We start from the raw sequence: 16,947 nt of genomic DNA on the forward strand, positions 1-16,947 counted from the left end.
GAACCAGAAGCAGGCGTCCAGCACGCAGCAGCGGGGGCCTGGCCACCCAGTCAGCACCTCGTGTTTACCGTGTGGAACCTGAGTCCCAGAGGGCGTAAGGGGCTTGCCCACGGTCAATCAGCTTTTTGGAGTCTAAGCACATTCACGGGAAGAAAAGAGTGGTTTGAAATGAAGCCGCACTTGTGACAACCTCAAGTTGTTGGACCTGGGCTCACCAATGGGGCCCTGTGGTGGCTCAGAAGAGTCTGCACATCTACTGAAAAGCCACTGTCTCCCGCACTCCGTGCCCTGATGTGGGGTCCCCCTGAAAACCACTGGAACTCACGGGAAGAGGTCTGTGGGCTCAGGCAGAACCTCAGCTTCCAGAGATTCTATCTTGATAATGGGCAAAGCAGCAAAAACATTTTCTAGAATGTCTGTGTGTCTCTATTAACAACATCATACTTTGTAAAAAGGACAGCAAGATTAAAAAAAAAAAAAAAAAGCCAAGATAAGATAAAGATTAAAAAGGACAAGGCCCAGCAGACAGTAACGGAGCTACGGGCTCCTCGTGCTTTTTTGTTGTGTCTTGTTTTTTCACTTGGTGAAGGCACAGGCTCCAGTTCCTCCATTGAGTTCTACCCTCAACAGTTACCAGCTGGGCCTCTTGAAGCAAATCCCATACCCTGTCCAAACCTCACTGTCCTCACCTGTTGGATGGATGTAACCGTAACAGATACCTCAAAAGACGGTTGAGAGGAGTAAATGACACAGCACGGTTTAAAACTTGGAACACAATAAGCCACGCAGAGCATGCTTTTGTTCCCCTCATGGACAGCAATCATCCTTTCGCCCAGGCACGACGGGCCACCTACTTGTTCGAGGGCCCTGAACGTGCTCACTGCATTAAGCCAGGCTAGGACAGGGCCTTTGTTGTCCGTCGCTCCTCGTCCGTAAAGTTTTCCTTTAAAAATAGGGGGAGAATTTTCAGAAAAGCAGTGGCACCTCTGCCAAGTTGAGTCAGTTAAAAACAAATGCAGTTCTCTGGGTATTCAGAGTAACAGTGCTCCCCCCCTTCCCGCCCCCGACACAAATCTCACTCTGAAATGGCAAAGTATGATTTGTTATGTACAATCATATGGTCATCGGTAGTTAGGGAATGTAAGATAATTTGAAATCTGCAGATCCCTTTGACCTTAATAATAATCAGCTATTTTATCCAAGTTCACTGAAAGGAACCTGAGTATTTGTTGCAGAATGTAATGTAACAGCCTCTTATTCTGAATTTTACAATTAGCAAAAGAATGACAAAAGATGTATACATATCTCTATTAACCTTCCTTTTTCTTTTCTTTATAAAATATAAATTACGTTCAGTAATTTTAAAATGGAAAATGTGTGGCCCAGACGACTCTTTTCCCCGTAACCAAGGAACCCAAATCCCAGGGAGTTAATTCACCCACTGGCTCAAAGGTTTGAAGCTTTTTTCACAAATGAAACAAAATTCACTTCAATGAACCAATTGATAGAGGGTGAGACCAGCTTTTCTACTGATTCTTAATGATAACAGCCTAAGACCTGGAGCCTGGGACAAAGTCACATCTTAGATCCTGAACGGTCTGCACAGGCGCAGACGGTGCCACTGACCGTCCACTTCGGTCAGTGTGTAGGGATCCGCCAGCCAGCCATCCTCCTTGTGGGCCGGCTGCACATCCAGGTGCCCGTAAAAGCACACGGTGGGCTTGGCTGGGTCATGCCCCAGCTCGGCCAGGACAACGGGAGGTATCGGGAGACTCTGCCCATCAGGCATCTGAGAAGGATAACCAGTCACAAAAAGAAAACAGCTTTAATCGTCCAGAAAACTCAAAGACGTGACACGAAGAGCCTACTTCTAGCCTGGGTCTTTGTACAGCCCATGTCATTTTTCTGAGCATCACTTTTTCCATCCCTGAAACAGGGACTTTAATTTAAAATGTAAAACATAATTAAAAGTCAAGTACTACCTTAAATCCACATTGACAGATTGCATACTGCACTGAACGGGCTCTGCAGTAGGAACTCAGACCTCACCTTGCTCAAAGGAGGTGGACAGGTCCTGGAAAACCCCGAGAGCCATCGACCCTGACGCAGGCAGCATAGGATGTTTAGGCTTAAGGTTGTTTGTGATTGAACCAACATTCTAAACAATGATTCTGATGACAGAGTGTGGCTCTCGACATGGACCCTTTGAGAAAGATGGCTTCGAATTTAAGGGAAGGGACAATTTGGGACAAGCCTGAACCATGCAGTGTAGGGAAGTTTGCCTTGCCTAATAAATTGGCGTCCCCTCAGCTCCTCCACCTGCTTCCAACCCCCTACCCCACCCCCACTGCTAGACTCCTGATGCGGCTAGAAATCAATAATGCAGTCTCATAGGGACTAGGGAGAATTTTTAATCCTCTTTGGAATAAAGATTATGGGTTTTTTTGGTTGTTGAGGATCACTGATCTCCAGGTGACACAGTAACGGCCAGGTCAGAGGGAAAGAAAGCCCAAGCCCCGTGGGGCTGACCGCACAGCACCTGCTGGACACCCATGTCCACCGAGTCCACCCGGGCCCCCAGGCGGCGGAGCTCATCTGCAGCCAGGCCCATCATTTTCAAGATTTCTTGTCTGAAACAAGGCAGAGGTTGGATGGAATCGCTCTTTACAGCCACCCATTCGGAAAGCGTCTGCGGGGAGAGGTGACAACACTGTGAGCTGGAGGGAGGGAGCCCCCGTTCCACTCCCGCTCAGGGAGCCACCACCCTGACACCCCGGGGAGGCAGGCAACTGCAGATGACCAAACGTTCTTCAGCTGATCAAGTCCCGAGGACAGCAAACAAGGTGAGATGCAAAAGCAGCTGAGAACGAGATGGTTTTATCCAGAATCCCCGAGAGCAGATCTCCTGCTGGGTAAGGAAAATGGGGCCCACAAGTGGGGGGAGGGCTGTCTTCCCTCCTGACCTGGGCCTGCTCCTGGGGACCCCAAGCTTGCACAGCGGGGCCCACCCATGTTCCCAGATGGGAAGAACCAAGAGCAGCTGGCCGGCTCTCCCCAGAGCTGCCTTTTGATTTCATTTTTGCTTCCCATGCATGCCCTTGGGGCTTGGGGGACCGAGGGGATGGGGGCGCCTTGCTGCAGGCACTCTCCCCGCACCCTTCACTCTGGGACCTTGTGCTTGGCTGGATCTGGCTGGTAACCCAGTCTCAGGTCTCCCTGCAGCAGATTCCCAAAACTGACTGCTCCAGTAAACGCCTGTCACAGGCCACGGTCAGAGGAGACCATGGGAGCTCCCAGGCCGGGAGGCGGGCGGCAGACCCACAGGGCCCCAGGGGCCTGGGGGCGTGGAGGGGAGGCCCCGGGGCAGGGGCAAAGGGTGCAAGGCCGGCCACGTGGGGTCCCGCGCACTCCGGCGCTCTCTGCCATTTCCGTTCCCCCGGCTCCGGCCCCTCCCTCCTCTCCTCCGCCTCCTCCTCCTTCCTCCTCCTTCCTCCTCCTTCCTCCTCCTCTCCCCCCTCCCCCCCACCATGCATGGACCGACTGGGCTGAGGGTGAGTTGCAATGAAGCAGAGGACTCTTTGCCCACGGACTACAAAGCAAAGGTGGCGCCCGCCCCGCAGGGCCTGGCAGGCGGCGGGGAGCTCAGCAGGGGGGCGGGGGACGGGCCTCGGCGCCCCCGGCCGGCACCAGCCGCTCAGCCCCGCGCATGCGCGGACGCCCTCACCCGGGGTCCCGGGGCGGAGCGAGCACCCCCCGGAGAAGCGGCTAAGGGGCCCTCGTACATGGATCTAATGAATATTCATTGTTTTACTCAGTGACGAGTCCCGGGCATTGTAAATGGAACCAAATAACCGCCCCTCGCCCGGATGCCCAGTGGGCCCGACGCGAACCCCGCGCGCAGCTCCTACCCGCACGAACGCGTCCTGGTGCAGGTCGATGTGCCGGAAGATCCTCCCCAGCAGGCCGGGGGCCGGCGGCGAGGCCGAGAGCATCCCGCCCTGGAGCAGCAGCAGCGGAGCGAGGACCCACGACGCCTGTCAGCAGTTGACAGCAGACGATTTAAAGTAAATACCAGTGTTTGGACTTTCAACCCCTCACATACTTCAAGAAAGCTCCTTGTCCGACCCAGCGGCCATGTCTCCCAGGCAAACAGCTGGACTAAACAATAGGGACAGTTTACCTGGAAATGTATTTTTTGCTACCTCTTTCCCAAAACATTTCATTTGTGATGCGAAGGAATTTTAATCAGATAGAAACCAAATAACCAGCTCGCCTTTAAATGATGTAATCCAGCTGATTCCCATGACACCGTCTTTTCTATTGAGCCACTTCCTGGAAAGCTAAGTCAGCATTCTCCACCCTTTTTGTTAAGGGTAGTATTTCTAAGAGAAAGAAGTGTGAGGGAAGAAAAAATCTTCCATGTGCTTACTAGAAGAAATATTTTATGAGGAATGTCTAAAATCCCATGCCTGCCCCACCAGCTCCTGCAATTAGAGTGCTTGAGAAAGAAAGAAAAGGAAACTGATGAACTAGGATCACACTGAAGGATGGAGGCCCTGTGGTCACTGCTCCCTCAGGACAGGACCCAGTGCCAGGCTGGCCTGGAAGGGCTCTGCTGCACCCCCTGGGCCCGGCCCCTCCAGCACGCTGCCCGGTGGCTGCCCGCAGGCGCTCTGGCCGGAGGCTCCCCATCCTCCCTCCAGTGCCACCTGAGCCTTGGCTGGGTCACATACCCCACGCTGTATAGCTTCCCAAAACGCTGTGCTGGGTCTCCTCGTCTATGTGTCCATCCCTAGCCGTGCTCCTGCTGTCCCCCCGGCTCACCCAGCCCCTGGCACACTGATGGGCACTTGGTGGGTGCTCAGTAAAGACTTTCTGAATTCATCGACACCAAGCTATGACCACTGGACTTCATCCCGAGGACTGTAGGGAGTGAAATGGGGCTCAGGGGGTAGATAGAGGTGGGGGGGCCCGAGCCCCCGCCCTCAGACAGGAGCGCCCATTCCACGTGACGCTGCTATTGGGGAACCGTCCACGCGGTAGCAGGGCACCTTTTCGAGTTGTTTACACGGATGATGTTCACTTCTAACCAAATATTCTGTCTCTCCAGCACACGCCCCAGATGGGCAGAAGTCAAGGGCGCACTCCCCAATCAGAACATCGCTTGCCTGCGGGGATCTGCCCCTGTCAGGCCAGGCCAGTGCTGGAATGACAGCCGTACATTCAGGTTTCAAAATCCCTCTGGCTAGGACTCAGTTTGCATAACATCTGAGCAACTGAGAAAGAACCCCATGTTCACCAAACAAGGAGGCAAAGGGAGAGCCAACTTTCAATGAGGGGGCATGAGAAAAGAAGCCCCAAAATCATGTGGGATGGCAGGGAGAACAATGACCTGAGAATCAGGAGGGTGGCGGCCAAGCTCAGGCTGGCCAGCCCCCAGCTATGCTCCTCTGAGGAAGTCACTTTACTTCTCTGAGCCTTCATGTCCTCGGCTAACATCAGGGGCCTCATGGCTGCCAGTGTCCCCAAGGCGTCCGGTTCCCGGACATGAGCCTCTGTGTACTGTCTTAGGCCCTGCCATAGGTAGTCACAGAGGCATACCTGGAGGGCTTCATGGAGGAAGCTGCCATCCCAGCAGAGCTGGTACAGCCAGGGCAGCAGAGTCACTGCATGGAGCTGTGGTCAAGGCCTCAGCCTCCCAACCCAGCTCGTTGTTACATGGCTGCACCACCACCCCAGGTGCCTCTATTCAGCTGATTCTCAACAGGGTGCAAGAAAATCCAGGGCAAGATGGTGCTGGGACAACAGGATGGCCACATGCAAAAGGATGCAGCTGGAGCCCTACCTCACACCGCGTACGAAAATCAACCCAAAATGGATCAGAGACCTAACTGCAAGAGCGAAAACTATAGAACTCTTAAAAGAAAGCATGGGAGTAGATCTTCATGACCTTGAGTCAGGTAACGGATTCTTAGATATGCCACCAAAAGCACAGGCAATGAAAGAAAAAACACAAATTGTACATCATCAAAATTAAAGTCCCGTGTGCTTCAAAGGACATCATCAAGAAAGGGAAAAGATAAGCCACAGAATGGGAAAAAATTTTCAAATCATAAATCTGATACAGGACGTCTATCTAGAATATATAAAGAAGTATTACAAATAATAAGATAAATAATCCAATTAAAACGTGGGCAAAGGATCTGAATAGACATTTCTCCAAAGACATGCAAATGGCCAAAAGTACATGAAACGTGGCGTAAACATTATTAGCCATCAGGGAAATGCAAGTCAAAACCACAATGAGATACCACTTCATACTCACTAGGATGGCTAGAAATAAAAAGACAGAAAATAACAATTTTTGGCAAGGATGTGAAGGAATTGGAACCCTCGACATCACTGGTGGGAATGTGAAACGATGCAGCCACTTTGGAAAAAGTCTGGAAGTTCCTCAAGCAGCTAAACTAGAGTTACCATATGACCCAGCAATTCCACTTAGGTATATGGAAGCATGCACGAAATAAAAATATGAGAAATATGTCCACATTGAAAACTTGTACACAAATGTCCATATAAATATTTGTACATGAATGTTCATGGCTGCATTGTTCATCATAGCCAAAAAATGAAACAACCCAAATGTCCATCAACAGATGAATGGATAAACAAAATAGGCTACATACATACTGTGGAATGATACGCAGCCACAAAAAGGAATGAAGTCCTAATACACGCTACAACATACATGAGCGCTGAAAACATTTTCCTGAGTGCAGTAAGTCAGATACGAAGACCACATTTTGTGATTCCATTAATATGAAAAGTCCAGAATAGCAATTCCATAGGGATAGAAAGTGGTTGTGGCTTCTTATGGCTGGGAGGACTGGGGGAAATGGAGTGTGAGACCAAGTCTGGGACCCACCCCCTCCTCCATTATGAGATCCACGGAGCCGCCCACGTGACCAGGCAACAGCTCCCCCTCTCCCCCCATCACTTTTAGTAACCAAATTTCAGGAGACCTTGTTGTAACCAAATCTTGTGAGAAACTCTGTTGTCACAAACCTTTATAAACCCCCTTGGCACTCCTCACTCGCTCGCTCTCTGGAATGGTGGAATGCTGACTTCATTCTCCCAACCGGCCGCCTTCGGGAAAAATCCTCTCCTGTTTTGTAAGTCCCTAATTAAACTCATGGGTAACTCTGTGCCAGGCGTGTTCTACAGTCTTTGGGACTACTCTGGGTTGTAACAGGGAGTGACTGCTAATGGGTACAGGGTTTCTTTTTTGGTGATAAAAAATGTTGTAAAATTGGTGATGGTTGCATAACTCTGGGACTATACTAAAAACCATTTAATTATGCACTTAAATGGTTGAATTGTAAGGTTTTTGAATTATATTTCAAAATCTGGGGATTTTGAAAGGTTATTCCTAGCTTTTACCATTTCAGGAAAAAGAAAGGAATGGGCAAACTGCAAGGTAAAAATGGAGGTTAGGGAGCAGAGCCAGGGGACCCCTTTCTCAGTGGGTGTCCCGGGAGGGGGTGTGTGGCCTGGTTAGAACCACCCCCCCCGACTCCAGGACCCCTGTGGAGGAAGCACCACTTGCCTCCTAGGCCTGGGTTCTGCCTGCTGGTTGTTCTTAGATTTGGAACAGAAAGTACCTGTGTCTTGTCTTTACACACTTTAAAGGCTTCTCTGTCCTGCCCACAGGCTCCAGCTGCCCTCCCAACCCTCTCCTAAAGCAATAAACCATCAACTCAACTGCACTAGCTCAGGTGCCTCTTAGAGTTGTGAACTTGCTTCCTTCTTTCTGCCCCACACTGCCCAGGCTTCCCAGCTCGACCTCCTCCTCTCTCCGGCTCTAGCTGACAACCGGAGGAAGTCACCTTATCCCTGCGCCTCCCGGACCCTCCCGCTGGCCCTGAAATGGGCCCAGGCGATCTAACCAAGGCTTCCTCCTGCAGGGGAACCGGCAGGTGACCTGGCCAAAGCTAGCAGCAGCGACAAGCTGTTGACAAACTAAGGCCACCCTGGGTTTTGATTTTTGTTTTTGATGCTGAATAGTATAAATAGAAAATAAAGCATTTTTGCCTCCCAGGGCACACAGCTTCCGGGCCAAGGGTAACTGCCCCGGGTGGGCTTCCCCAGGGGTCACCAGCCGGCCCCTCTTCCAGCCTGAGAGATTCAGTGCCGGCTCGCTGGAGGCCACCAAGGCCACTTACCCAGGGGTTGTGAGGTCCTGCATGGTTGTTTTACAGAGGCCGCTCGGCCCTTCTTCTGCTTTGATGAATTTGTTATAACTGAGAAAAAGTGTGTTATGGGCCTAGTTAATCTCCCCACAATAGGATTAAGGAAAGAACCGCAACAACTAAACAGGCCTTTCCGGATTCCGTTGCGTTCCCTGGAAGGCCCTGGGCTGAGCCAACGCGGTCCCTGCGGGAGGGCGCGCCCCGGGGCAGGTCCCGGCCAGGCAGCGGGCGCAGGGCGCGGCCTCCTGCAGGGGCGCCCGGAGCGCACCCCCGGGGGCCCCCAGGCCACACGTCCCCGTCCATGCCCGGGCCGGGGCTGACCGCGAGGCTGGCCTCGGGCCCGGTATCCTGTGGTTCCGGGGTGCCCGCGCGCCCCACGCGGCCCGGCTGGAGACGCCACCCAAGCACAGCAGCTCCCGCGGAGCGGGGAGAGCCGGGGCCGCTAGTCCTCGCGCGGGAAGGAACCCCCTCGGGGGGGACAGCGTCAGCCTTTGTCGCTGGATTGCGAGCTCCTCAAAGAGCAGCAGGATTCAGAGCGGGGCAAGCTGCTCCCTTGAAGGGTGCAGGTGTGCACCCCCAACCACCCCGACCATCCACGTGCAGCCCCAGCCCCTCTCTCGAGCTCAGGGCTGTGGCTGGCTCAGGCGCCGCTGCAGACTCTTTCCTTTAAATCTCAGTTGTGTGAATCTGTGAAGAGGATGAATACGAAACACCTGCACCCGAGATCCCCAGATGTCATTAAGGCAGGATGGGGAACAAAAAGGGAGGAAGGGCTGGGGGGATGAGGTCGGTGGGAGCTGGGGAGGGGAGGGGGCCTGGAGCAGAGCCCAGCTGGAGCCTAGAGGAAGGGGCTGGCTGGAGGCCGCACAGATTTCGGGGAGTCGGGAGAGGAGGAGCTGGGTGGGAGATAGCGGCTGGGCAGGGCGGAGGCCACCAGGGAACCTGGAGTGTCCTGATGTCCTCTGCGAGGCTGTCTTAAGATCACAGCAAAGCTGTTCGACTCATGTCCTTGCTGATTGGGACACAAGGGCCGAGGGGAAGGGGAGGATGACTGCGGTCTCTGCCCCTCCTGGACTCTCAAGACACTTTCTGGTTGGGAACTAAAGCTCAACAGATGAAAAGCCAAGAACAAGGGCAGTGTCAAGGAGGGAGCGGGAACTTCTCTATCCTTTCGCTACAAGGAAGCACCATGCCAGAGCTGTCGTGGGGTGGGGGGAGACCTCAAATGTCCGTGGATGTGTGTCAGCCCCAACTCACAGGAAGGAAAACGGTAACCCTGTGAGTCCAGCAGATGAAAATGCACACTCCTGTGCATCCCAGCAGCTGCTCCTCCAAGAGCAGGGCCTCCGTCTCGATTTTATTTGTTATTTTCTTGTCTTTATTATGATGGTATTTCTTATACGTTCTCAGCATGAGAGAAAACAGGGCAGCTAAAATAGTTGCTGGCTGGCCAACCTTGGGTGTGTGTTTATAAGGCAGGAGCTACTCGGCAGCTCTCTGGGAACTGCCAAGACCCCTTCGTGCCCCTCTCCTCTCTCCTGTAAGCCACATGCCTGCTGTTTGCTGTCAATATGAAGTCACGTCTGCATCATCTCCTTCACCCCGTGAGACAGCCTTGGTGTCCCAACCAGAGAACAGTTTTTAAGGGAGCAAATTTACATGATCCTGCTGCCTAGTGGCAGCATGCCATCTCCTTCCTTCCCAGCTTTCATATTTTATCACCACCTAATATTCTATTATTTGCTTAAGCAATATTTTATTTAAGCAAATAATAGAATATTAGGTGGTAATAAGAAACATTTGTGGAAATCAACTACTATTGAGGGACTCCAGTAGTAGTTGATTTTCACTAATGTTTCAGGAATGTTGCATTGTGTAGGGAATGCAAAATTTACCTACCAATAAAAATATTCCAGCTAAGCACATGCATAAAGACAAATGCAGAAGTTAAATTTGGGCAGATTTTTTTACTCTCTTAGCTGTCTCCACAGTCTCCTGGAAACCCACAACTGGACCTTTGTTCATTGTTCCTCTACCTGCCTGGAGTCCTCCTACTTCTCTTCCCCATCCCAAGACTTCATCTCTGAAGCCTCTGCCGCTTGCCCCACTGAGGCCGAGATCTTCTCTGCCTTCGCAGCACTTCACAGCTCCGAGCAGCAACCCTAACTGCCACATGGTGGTTTAAGCCTGTTACCCTCGTCTCCCCAACAGATTTCAGATTTTCACTTCATCCTTGGTGTTCCTCAGTTTCTCTGTGATTGTCATGAAGCTGCCTGATACATGTTCATATCTTGCTCAGTACTCAGTGTACATTTCAAACTGAACCCTCACTGGTGTCTTTTTAAAATATTTTACAATTCTTAATTTTCTCTCTTAATCTTATTTTCCACCATTCCCTCTATTCTCTTCTTCTAGGATTCCTATTATAGTTGGAGTCTTCCAAGCTCTCCTCTAGATCTCTTAGCTTTTCTGTCTTTTTAATTTAAAAAAGAAAATTTTTAGTCTCCCTGCTCTGCTTCCTGCTCAAGTTCTTCTTTCCAATTCATTGTTTCTCTCTTTGACTGTGTCCAGTCTAGAATGTTCACTATCTCTTGAGTTATTTCAATGACCATTTTTTATTTTCAGGATTCCTTTCCTAAATAGTTGTTCTTCATGCCCATCTCTTCTTGATTCATATGTGCCTGCTCATGTTTTATAATTTCTGTTTTATGGATGACATGCCTTCATTTATCTCTTGAATATTTTAAACATGCTTCATTTGTATCCATGTTAAACTTGTTCTCTTTGCATTTCGGTGGCAGTAAATCCCCTTCCAATGAATTTTGTTGTTATCTGTCTTGTGTGTTTTTGTCATATACCTCAGAATTTTAACTTGCAGGGTCAACTGGAGTGACCGTTGTTTTACTCTGCCTTTCTCTGCAGTTACTCCTGCCTAGACATTTTGTGGTTGCCCCCAGCTGGTGCTTCAGATGCCCAGTCTGGAACCAGGTCCTAAATTGGTGACATTGGGGTTAGTGGAGGGCTGGGAGGTGTTGCCTGCCAGGAGCACTCACCTCAGCCCCCCACTGGTTCTGGCTGCCTCTGGGCCTGGGGTGCTCTGGGTCTCTAGGACCCTGCCGGAGTCAAATTCCAGATCCCCTGGCCTATTTTCAGGCCCAGAGAACAGCAAATCTGCAGCTTCAATCCCGGCTCACCTCTGTATGTTTTTGTTTTCTTTCCAGTCAGTGAGCGATTTATGATGTTTATTAGCTGGTCTATATCTTTTTAATTGAAATTTTAAAACACATGTAATTGCTTTGTTTTAGTGAAGGGGGAAGTTTTCAGAGTGAACTCATACTGAATCTTAATCAGAAGTCCCTTGCAATGGTTTCGGCTTCCTGGAAGGCAGGGTCTCCACACCCGGTCCAGTGCCAGGCACAGAGCACTGTCTCCACGTGCCGCGTCCATTGAAAACACGACTGCACTGCAAACTTTCCCAAATGGAAAGCGAACAGCAGTGAGCAAAGACAAGAATGGCCTCGTTTAAAGTTTGCATGCCAGGCAGAGAAGACAGGGCCGCCATGAAGGAATTCAGCTCTGATCACTATAAGGCATAAGTGTCCATATCCTAGACATTCCTAGCCTCCAGGAGCAGGACGTGCAACTACTAAAGACTGTGCACCAACACCTCAAGCTCAAGATCCAAACCAAGGAGCTCTGTCAGCAGGGAGCTGGCCCCAGAGGCAGGGCGCGGAGCCTTTGGCTGCCCCAGGCACTCTGCACACTGAAGCAGGCAAACGTGTCTCTCTTGACACCGTGACCAGGAGGCCGGGTGCTCATGGCTGCTGGCCAGCCCCGGGGTCACCCTCCTTGTGCGGGGTCTTCAGGGAGCTCCATCTGCACGTCTGTCTTTTACCTCTGTCTTTCTCCTTCCACATGTGTGATGCCCCATTCCCTTAGGAAGTCAATCTAAATCCCATTTTTGGGGACAGTGCCCAAAACTTTATGTGCTCCTGGCTGCCGGAAGCTTCCTGTGTCGTGCTTTCCAGAACCACGGATGTCCTGCAAAAGACTCCTCTGTTCCCAGAGAAGCGCGTTTGAATGAGAGGCTTGTAAGGCTTGAAAGAGCAATTGAGCTGCAGACACTGCAGGCCTGTGGTGGGCTGACTTGGAGATGTCCCTCCCGCGTGTGGGGAGGGCCTCAAACCCTCCTCCTTCACTCCACCCTGCTCCAGTGTCCTCATATCCGCCCTGTACAGCGAGGCCACAGTGGTGACAGCTTGTCTAGGCCCTGTCACGCAAACGATACCCCACAGTTCCTCCCCAGGAACAAGCTCAGAAGGAGGCTCCCACCGGCGTGGGCCACGGGGTGGAGGGATAAGAGCGGAGTGGCCATCCGCTCGGCTGCAGGGACGGCCCAGAACATGCCGTGGGGACCAGTACACTCTCTGCCATACAGGGAGCAAGCGACCATCAGAAACTTTGCTTGGCAAGCCCAGAGCCCAAACAAAAGGAGTTTATTGTAAAATTCTCCTGTTGAACGTCATCAGGCTCAGGGTTGGCCTCCATCGAGTCCATTAGGGCCAGAGACACACGGTCAGTTAGCCAAAGCTCCCCTGCTCTGCACGGCACCTGTACCTGCGGGGCCAGCTTGCGCAGAGAGCCCCCGACGAAGCCCACCATCGCTAACCCACCCCCTCCCAAGGAGAGTCCCTCTTGCCTTAACTTGAAGCCAAACCTAGGATTTTATATTTTCACCACTCCTCAGATTACAACACTGGAGAAAATAAGTGATTTCAGGCATCATTTGATGTGTTCGTTAAGAGAAATCACATCCATTTGCAATAAGATCCAAGTTAAGCGTTTATTAGTATTGATAGCAACATATGCTAAGGCTGGCAGCGTGCTGAACACGATAGCAATTGTCTCATTGAATCACCCCAACAGCATATGAGGCTGATGCTGTTGCTGCTCCATTTCACAGAGGAGGGAAACGAGGCACTGCCTGGGGCCATGATGAGGGCAAGTGTGTCCCTGAGGCCATGCTCCCAACAATGGCTGCTTTGCAGACTGAGCCCCCTACCCTTGCCGAGCAAGCGGGTGCCATCCTCAGCTCTCACAGGCCATGCCCGTGGAGGCCAGGGGCTGGGCTCAGGCTGGGGGTGCAGATGACATGGAAATAGGAGACAAAAAGAAAAATCACTTAAAATTATTTGAATTCTTGGTGTTATTTGAGGTGAGAGACCAATTTAAACTAGGAGTTGCCTACTATCAAAGGAAACAGAAATTTTAAAATATCAATGATTGCTATTAAATGGTTCCGAATTTTTCTTCAGGAAAAAATGACCTGATTTCTTTAACAAATAACATGAAAAAGTAAGAGAGAGGGTAACATTTAGAATAAAAAGTTTTAAGAGACATATCAACCCAATACAGATGGTAGACCCTATTGGGACTCTGATTCGGAAAACCAACTGAAAAAGACATTTTTCTGGGACAATACAAGTCATTTGACCACAGACTGGATATTTGTTGCTGTTGAGGAATTATTGTTATTGTATGGTGTGTTAATGGTATTGTCGTGTTTGTGTGTGTGTGTGTGTGTGTGTGTGTGTGTGTGTAAAATCTTCAAGCTGTGTACTGAACTGCGTACAGGTCACGCGAGGTGTGCAACCGCCTTAAAGTAACCTGGAGGCTTTTGATGAAACCAGATGCGCCACGTGCTGGCAACTGTGAAACGGGCTGCTGGGTACGTGGGAACTCATATTTCCCTGTCCACGTTCGTGCACGTCAGGAACTTTCCATTCCCAAGACAGGGCAGGGCTGGGGCAGCCGGAGCCTTGGCGGGCAGGCAGACCCCAGGCCCTCCCCACCATCGCCAGGCCGATTCCCCCCACTCGCAGGCGAGGAGCAGGTGGTGGAGGTTGCTCAGGGGTGTGTGTCCCCATCAGACCAACTCAGGTTTGCTCAGAGGGGTCCCGCGGGTGAAGCCGGTAAGCAGGGCCGGCAGAGGAGGGAGCCACACCCGGTGCAGGGTCACTGCCCCCAGCCTTTGCACCACAGCGAGCCGGCTGGCGCCCTCCATCCTCAGAGCACCTGTGAGGTGAGGGGGTGCGAGGAGAAGGTGGGGCGCGAACCCAGCACACACAGAGAAACGTACCAGGAGAGGCTGCTCCCCTTGTAGCAAGCTAGGAGTGCATGCTGCAAGCACTTGGCGGAAAGAAACCATTGTGCATTTCCAGGAGTCAAATCCCTCGGACATGGGGAAGGCTCTTTTTTGAGAGGAGGAAAATTCTAGCTTCTTGCTGGAAGAGGGTTTCACAGCCAATGTCCATACGTTGTGTAGCCATCATCCCCCCTCCTTCTAGCTTCCAGCTGGGCCCTACATTGTGCAAGTAGACAGCATAATAGACGAGTCAGAAAACAACAGAACCGGGGAAGTGGGTGGGGCTTCTTGGCCCAAGGCGCACACCCTGGAGAAGCCGAGAAAGATCCAGGGGGCAGAATATACTCCAGCTGGAAAACTCCTTCCAAGAGTGGTAGCCAGACACCCTCCATCAGCCTCATGAATTGTTAAAAATGCAGATTCCTGGGCCCCTGCCCCAGAACTGCTCACACTAAAGTTTGGGAAAACAACAGCAAGTGCATTCAGGGTGCAGGGAGAAGGCAGCAGGTCACCCCTGGGTGCCTGTGACTCTCCACGCCTTCATCAAGGTGGGCCCTTCCTCTAGTTCACAGCAGCTAGAAGTTCTGCTCTGTGGTTTTAATAAGAGTATTACTTTTTGTGAGAAGAGAAGAATGAGCGTGGAAGCGTGCGCTGGTGTGTGTCCCAAGTCTGCTCCACCTGCAGAGCTGCTCGGGTCCAGGGCCAGCGGCCCCAGCGTCACCGCCCAGGCTGAGAGTGTCCAGTCCTGCCGGGAGGCCGAGGCCGATCGCCAGACCCACCAGCCCCCGGGCCAGCCGGGGCCTCCACCGCAGCCGTCGGTGGGCATCTGGTCTGTGCCCCGGGAGGGAAGGGGTTTGGCCAATCTTGGGTTGAATGTCCTAGTTAGACAGCTTGATCCCTTTCTTTTCGTCTCTGCCTGAGGACAGGCAGCGACAGACAGCCACGGAAAGAGCCTGGGCCTCTCCGTGCAGGGACCGCGGGGTCACGGGGTCCTCTGGCCTGGCTCCTGCAGAATGGGTGACTGCAATGTACAAGGTTTTGACCTTGGCGTCTGGCACCAACTGTGTCAATGCCTCTTTCTAGGGTCTTCCAATTATCAACCTTCCACGAAAATCTGAAAAGATCTTTGGTCGTGTGTGTGTGTTTGCAGTCTATGAACTGTGCGTTTCTAAGTAGTCTGGGGACAATCAACAACAAAAATTACCACCAAATGTAATTGCCTGCTTATTTTCCTGAAGAGAAGCTTTCTAGTTGCTTCTAGAATGCAGTGCCAGAATCATAGAAATCCTACAGAGAAAAGGCTTTGGTGGAATTTGTCGCGGCAGCTCTCCTGTGCCCCCTGATTAAACCAGCAAAACTGCAACAAGGACCAGCACCCCACTGTCTGCTAATACCACTAAGTCGCGGTCTTCCAAGCTGCCAGCTACCGGTCAGAGAGAAATGATGGATTTCTAATGACAGAGAGAAAATTCTGATTTAATAGGGACACTTCATGAAAAGCTGAATATGAAATATTTAAAAATTATGCTGTTCAGTGGTTTTTAAACACACAAAAGCCCCCAGAACATACTGATAGGTGTTCCCCAGTGCCCAGGCCCCAGCCGGCTCCCCACAGCACATGCAAGCAGCACAAGCCCAGTCCTGGGGGAGGAACCAGCCTCTGGCTGGGGAGACGCTGAGCACCGGGGGTTCTACTCACCATCCTTCCCAGCTTGGGGTCCATCGGGCCTGACTTCTGAGCCTCCAGCAGCTCCTGGGACCTCGCAGGGAAGTGGGAGGAGACCCCGCCAAGGCCCGAGCCGCGCCCATCCCATCCCTCCCCGCCAAGAGGAAGGCAGGTGGCGCAGAGGCGCAGAAACAAAGATGCTGCAGACACAGCCAGCCATTCAGCAGCGGGGAGAGAAACAGCGTGTGCCGGGCGCAGCTGGGGGATGAGCTGGGGCCTGGGGGCAGCTGACGTCAGGGGTGGGGGGCTGCTCAGCCTGTGACTCCCAGATGTGAGAGGGAGTGGGCACCGTGCTCAGGGCCACTGCTGGAGGGGCCCCGACCACCCCAGGCCTGCGTGAGCCAGCCACGACCCCCATCGCCTGCAGGGATGCCTGAGGACACCAGGCTCCATCCCCAACCCCAGGGGTGAGGCCCGGGCTGGGCATCCTGGCAAAGGCCACCAGGGCTGAGAACATCCACTCGACGCAACTTCCTTCACACACAAGGAAGGTGAGGTCCAGAGAGTCAGGGCTCCTGACCCCTGTCCCATGTCCTTTGACCTGGCCCCCAGGATCCTGGGAGAACAGAAACGGCAGGCCTGTGAGGCCCAGACCTGCACCCCATCAGCAGAGCGTCAGGAGAGAAGGTCACTGCCAGGTGGCCTGGGCCCTCCCCGGCGGCCCTGAAGGGCAGAGGATGGAAACAGTCCGGCCCCAAATCCCTCATTTCTTTGCCCCAGAGCTGCCAGGCTGGCCTGATCGACTGTGGCAAACAGCGCAGGAGGCGGGAGGCAGCTGTGGGGACCCCGGCTCAGCCCTGCCAAGGCCCCAGCGAAGCGAGGCTGTG

At 52.3% G+C, this 16,947-nt stretch overlaps 1 protein-coding gene across 1 annotated transcript in view; it reads right to left on the bottom strand.

Annotated features, from left to right (window-relative positions):
• Positions 1-16,231, bottom strand: part of CNDP1 (carnosine dipeptidase 1) — a 36,801-nt gene extending 20,570 nt beyond the window's left edge. The window contains exons 1-5 of the mRNA XM_037806412.1: positions 16,094-16,231; positions 3,909-4,034; positions 2,540-2,689; positions 1,627-1,789; positions 855-943 (exon numbers count right to left, since the gene is read on the bottom strand). Of these exons, the coding sequence (XP_037662340.1) occupies positions 855-943; positions 1,627-1,789; positions 2,540-2,689; positions 3,909-4,034; positions 16,094-16,117 (552 nt within the window). The 5' untranslated portion in view covers positions 16,118-16,231. The remainder of the gene's footprint in view (positions 1-854; positions 944-1,626; positions 1,790-2,539; positions 2,690-3,908; positions 4,035-16,093) is intronic.
• Positions 16,232-16,947: the final 716 nt, after the last annotated feature.

Source organism: Choloepus didactylus, chromosome 16, assembly GCF_015220235.1.
Source record: "Choloepus didactylus isolate mChoDid1 chromosome 16, mChoDid1.pri, whole genome shotgun sequence".
In the NCBI taxonomy this organism is placed as follows: domain Eukaryota; kingdom Metazoa; phylum Chordata; class Mammalia; order Pilosa; family Megalonychidae; genus Choloepus; species Choloepus didactylus.